Source organism: Fulmarus glacialis, unplaced genomic scaffold (genome assembly GCF_000690835.1).
Source record: "Fulmarus glacialis isolate BGI_N327 unplaced genomic scaffold, ASM69083v1 scaffold18541, whole genome shotgun sequence".
NCBI lineage: Eukaryota > Metazoa > Chordata > Aves > Procellariiformes > Procellariidae > Fulmarus > Fulmarus glacialis.
The window spans coordinates 1-4399 of record NW_009191085.1 but is presented as its reverse complement, the minus strand read 5'-3'; the positions used below and the strand labels follow the sequence as shown (position 1 = coordinate 4399).

At 55.3% G+C, this 4399-nt stretch overlaps 1 protein-coding gene across 1 annotated transcript in view; it reads right to left on the bottom strand.

Annotated features, from left to right (window-relative positions):
• The window catches only part of LOC104083164 (protein Smaug homolog 1-like), a gene marked incomplete at both ends in the record, with an annotated part of 4563 nt that extends 750 nt beyond the window's left edge, over window positions 1-3813 (bottom strand). The window contains 2 exon segments of the mRNA XM_009586563.1: window positions 2004-2089; window positions 3519-3813. Coding sequence (XP_009584858.1) covers window positions 2004-2089; window positions 3519-3813 — 381 coding nt within the window.
• Window positions 3814-4399: the final 586 nt, after the last annotated feature.

Below are 4399 nucleotides of genomic sequence, written 5' to 3'. Positions count from 1 at the left end.
GCAGCGCCCCCTGCGCCCCAGAGCAATGGTTCGGCTCTGCCCCCGAGGCTGCCAACCCCCCCTGGACAGAGCAGGGCTTCCCCAAAGCTTCCCCGTTACCCCTCCTAGCCCCCAGACCCCAGCACAGGCGCCCGGCTCCCCGCTTGCTGCCGGGGTGTAAGTGCAGCTCCCCGTAGGGTTTGATGGCTGGTCCCCGCCGGGTGGTGACACTTGTCACCTGGACGTGGCCCTAGAAAACACCGCCGGGGTTGGAAAATGCTGGGATTTGGAAAGCAGAGCTGCTCCGTGGCATCCCGCATCCTATCCTCCTCCTCGGGGCTGGGCAGAGCTCGGCTCTGTTCCTGGCACCGACAGTCTCTGCGGGAGGTCAGCCGGGGCGAGCCCCGTCACCCGCCCAGGCTCCCTGAGAAGGTCAGGGGACAGACCTCCTCCCAAAACGCCCCAGACCTCCAGCCAGGCAGTGTGGGTTACGGGGACACCCACGTGCCCACCACTGCTAACTTTAGACACCCAACGTCTCCGTGCTGCCGGCGGAGAAGAGCGGAGGTCTCCGGAGGACAATTTGGAGGCTAATTAGCACCTGACTTGATTGCTCCAAACCACCCTCCAGAGGAGACACTTCTCCCACTGATTACACTGGAGCCGACGCAGATGGTGGTCCTGGGACAGAGGCTGACACCGGTGGGGTGACGCTGTGTCACCACGGCTGTCCCAGGCGCTCCTGGAAAATGAGCCCCTCTGCAGCTCTGTGTCTTCCTGGCTTTGCTCTCCAGCCCTGGGCATCTGCTCCCACCATCCTCGCTCCTCTCTTCACGCCTCTGCTTCCCCAGCGATGCCCTGCTCGGCCGTCCAGAAAGTCCAGGCACCATTTCCAGGCTCCGATGCTCTCCGAGAGGGAAGCAAGTGGGAGCACAACATGCTCTCTCCTCCAGCCCCTACAGCTGTTTTCCATTGCCTGTCTCTGTGTAAAGCACGGAGAAGACCATACCCAAAGCTCTAAACCCGTTTTGCAGCAAACCCAAACAGTGGGTGCCACCACCCCGTATTTCACGAGGCCAAATGCTGGCTGACACTGCAGGTGCTGCCAGCAAAATGCACCGAAACCCCCATTGTGATTGACAGAGGTGTCTGGGAGCACAGTTCAAAAAATATGATGAAGCGCTTGCATTTTGCCCGGTCTCCAACTATTTCATCCCAATTCAAGATCCCCCGCGCTTGGCCCTGCAGAGATGTGTGGATCAAACCTTTGCACAAGCACGGCTCGGGCACTCTCTCCTCTTCCATGCGCCGTGCAGCACATTTTGGGGTTTGCAGCCACCAGCCCTCTCCTGAGGAGATTCTTCCGTGCTTTGACAGCATATTTTTTTATAAACAAATAACTGAGAAACGTTTAAAGCCTGCAGCTCCTATGAGAGGGTGTGCATTCTCCCCCCGACCCCTGCCATATGGGCAGGTGATGAGAAGCAGCTTGTTCTTCCATGTGCAGCCGGCATGGGTACAAAACACTGCGGGACACCAGGGATGCCGGCCATCCCTCCCTGCCACCGGGCAGGAGCATGCCGGAGCCCTGCAGCACAGCCTCGGCCATCCCAAGCCATCACCTGGCAAAGGCAGATCCGCTGGGAGCAGAAACAGATGCCCCCGTTGCAAAATCCCAAGCCCATGTGCTGCGAAACAGGAGGCAGCCAAGGGATGGCCGGGTCTGTCTGCATGTTCATCCCGGGATTTTTTCTTTCATCCAGCTGCTGATGAGACTGTCACGAGCCAGATGAATTTCCCAGCTCCAGGTCTTGGCAATTAAGCGAGTGTCGGGGCGGGGGGAGCAACATTTCCATGCACCACATTGGAGCTACCGCCCGCTCCAGCCCTGTTCTGTCAGAATTACTATTAATACCCCCCAAAAATATTTGTGTTAGAAACCAAAAGGTTTACATAAACAGACACTTTGGAAACAGTTTCTAAGTGATGAGAACAACAGTTTTAGATGATCCGTCACGACTCACCTCGTGGATTAGACATTTGTCTATGAGCTGTAAATAGGAACTTATATTCTCTTCGTCGGGTCGGGAAACTAAAAGTTGTGTGCATACTGGAAAAAAAAAGAGAGAAGAGAAGAGAAATGGGCATGGGGACACCAAGCTGGGGTCCAAGGGGGTCCAACAAACGCCCTGGATGTCCCATTTCCCTTGTCCCAAGGGTGAGACTTCTCATCAGTGTGAAAAAACACCCTTCCCCAATTCCTGCCGTGCCATCCTATATTTAGGGCCAGATTTTGTTCTCTGTTACGTTGGTGTAAATACAGAGTGATACCATCGGAGTCACCAAAATTAGACCTGAGCAAATCAGGGGCACAGGATTATTCCCTATTCCTAGGCAAGAGCCAACACTGGGAGAGCTCCTGCTCCTATGGCCAAAATCTGCCCCCGCTGCAAATGGTTTCCCACCTTTCCCAATGGATTTTAACCTCTTTTGGAATTAATGCCATAAAACCAAGTTGGAAACGAGTTCACAGAGAAATGAGTCTCTCCTGTCATAGCCCTCGGGCAGGGATGCCTTGCGGTCCAGGAGGACACCTCGTCCTGGCAAGGCTTGAGTCATACATACAGCTTCGAGCGTGACGGAGGCATTTGTCACGGGCTGAATTCATCAGTGGGTTTAAAATGGGGCCAAAAACCCACGTTTGTCTGTGCATGCGGTCAATGAGCTGATGAGAAATTTTGCACCCCGTTTTTATATAGAAAACATCTCATCTATTTTTTGAAAAAAAGATCTGAAATAGGGACTGGGTTGATATTTCTTCATGGCATCTCAACGAGTTTCTCTCTGTTCCTGGTCTCCTGTGTGAGCCTTTGGATGAGACTCCCCTCCCCTCTTCCCCAGGGAGATCTCCCTCCACCTCAGGTGCCACCGACGGGGGTTAGGATACATCTGAGCTCACACAAATTTCCTCAAAGAGCCCTGTATATGGCACAGGAGGTCGGTCCCTACCTCACATCGCTCCTGTGCACCTCCCAGCGTGTTAATCCTGATGCAAAGCTGTGCATCCCGTACCAGGCATGGAACGGCACCTGAGTATTTTGGATGTCCTGCATCTAAATCAGGGCTTAAAAAGGGGCTTGGACCCAGCTGATTTGCACTCAAGATGGCTCACGTCCAGCCCAGGCACCACTGCTACCCCCCCACAAGCAGAGCAAGTCCGAGGGATGCTGCTGAAAACACGGCTGGACCGGCGGGATGCCCCCAGGGCTCCGAATGGGAAGGGAGAGGATGCTATCCACCCCTGATCTGGTGCAGGCAGCCAGTCCCATCGCTACCCTCCCAAAAATCACTGCTCACCCCGCCACCCGTGCTCTTACCTCTTACCACAACATGACAGGACCTCAAAAAATCATCACCCCTCGACTGCGGCTTGCAGGAGCTCAGGGAAAGGCTGCTGCCAGCGCCGCCACCGCACGCGCCCTGCCCCGAAGCTGCTCTCCCTAAGCGAAGGACGCCAACAAGAAGTGACAGCCGCTCACCTTTCCCCATCACTCTGGTGAACTGTCCGGGCAGGTCGCCTTCGGGCAAAGGGGCCCCCCCCGACTCGCCCTCGCATCCCGGCAAATGGTGCTGCTGCATCCCCCCCGCGGCAGAGTCCTTGCAGTCCGAGCCTTGGCTGTCTGAGCCGATCAGGGAGGAGGGGTGATGCGAATCCGCGTCCCGGCTGTGCTCCTCCGTGCTCGAGTTTTGGGAAGAGTAGGCTTTGATGGGGGTGAGGATCATTTGGTGTAGTTCCTGCAGCGGGACACGCAAGTTGCCACCTTCCAGGATGTCCTGCGGATTCAAGTGGAGAGAAAAGAGTTTGCCTCTACAGGGACAACAGGACATCAGCTACAAACCAGACCCCTACTGTTACCCCCCACAAAATCCCCAGCAAAGCCGACGGCCTCGCTCCTGCTCCAGGACCCTGCTGCAGTCCATATTCAACAGCCGTGTTTCATTCACCGAGTCCTTTGCTTAGACCAGAGGAGTGTGGAGCTGCGGCAGGGACTCTGCCTGATTATCCATGGATGTGTTCAGACCTGAATCCCCAGAAATAAATGTGCCCCATCAACCCCTGGGACCCAAACCCAGCAACAATCCAACTTCAGCGTTTCCAAATTTCCACCAGGAAGATGCAAACCCCAAAAGAGCGACTCAGCCTGTGAGATTTCAATGCCCAGACCGGCAAGTATCTTGCTCCTTCCCCAGCAATCCCACAATCGTGACATTTCAGCCCTATTTAATTTCAATTATATTTTTTAACGTGGGCTTGTGTCCTGTTTCCAGCACTGCCTTCAAGCTGGGCTTTCCGTAACTGCTCTGCCCCAAAGAGCTTGCCACAGCATCCTTCACCCCATGCAGCGCTACAGGCTTGGGG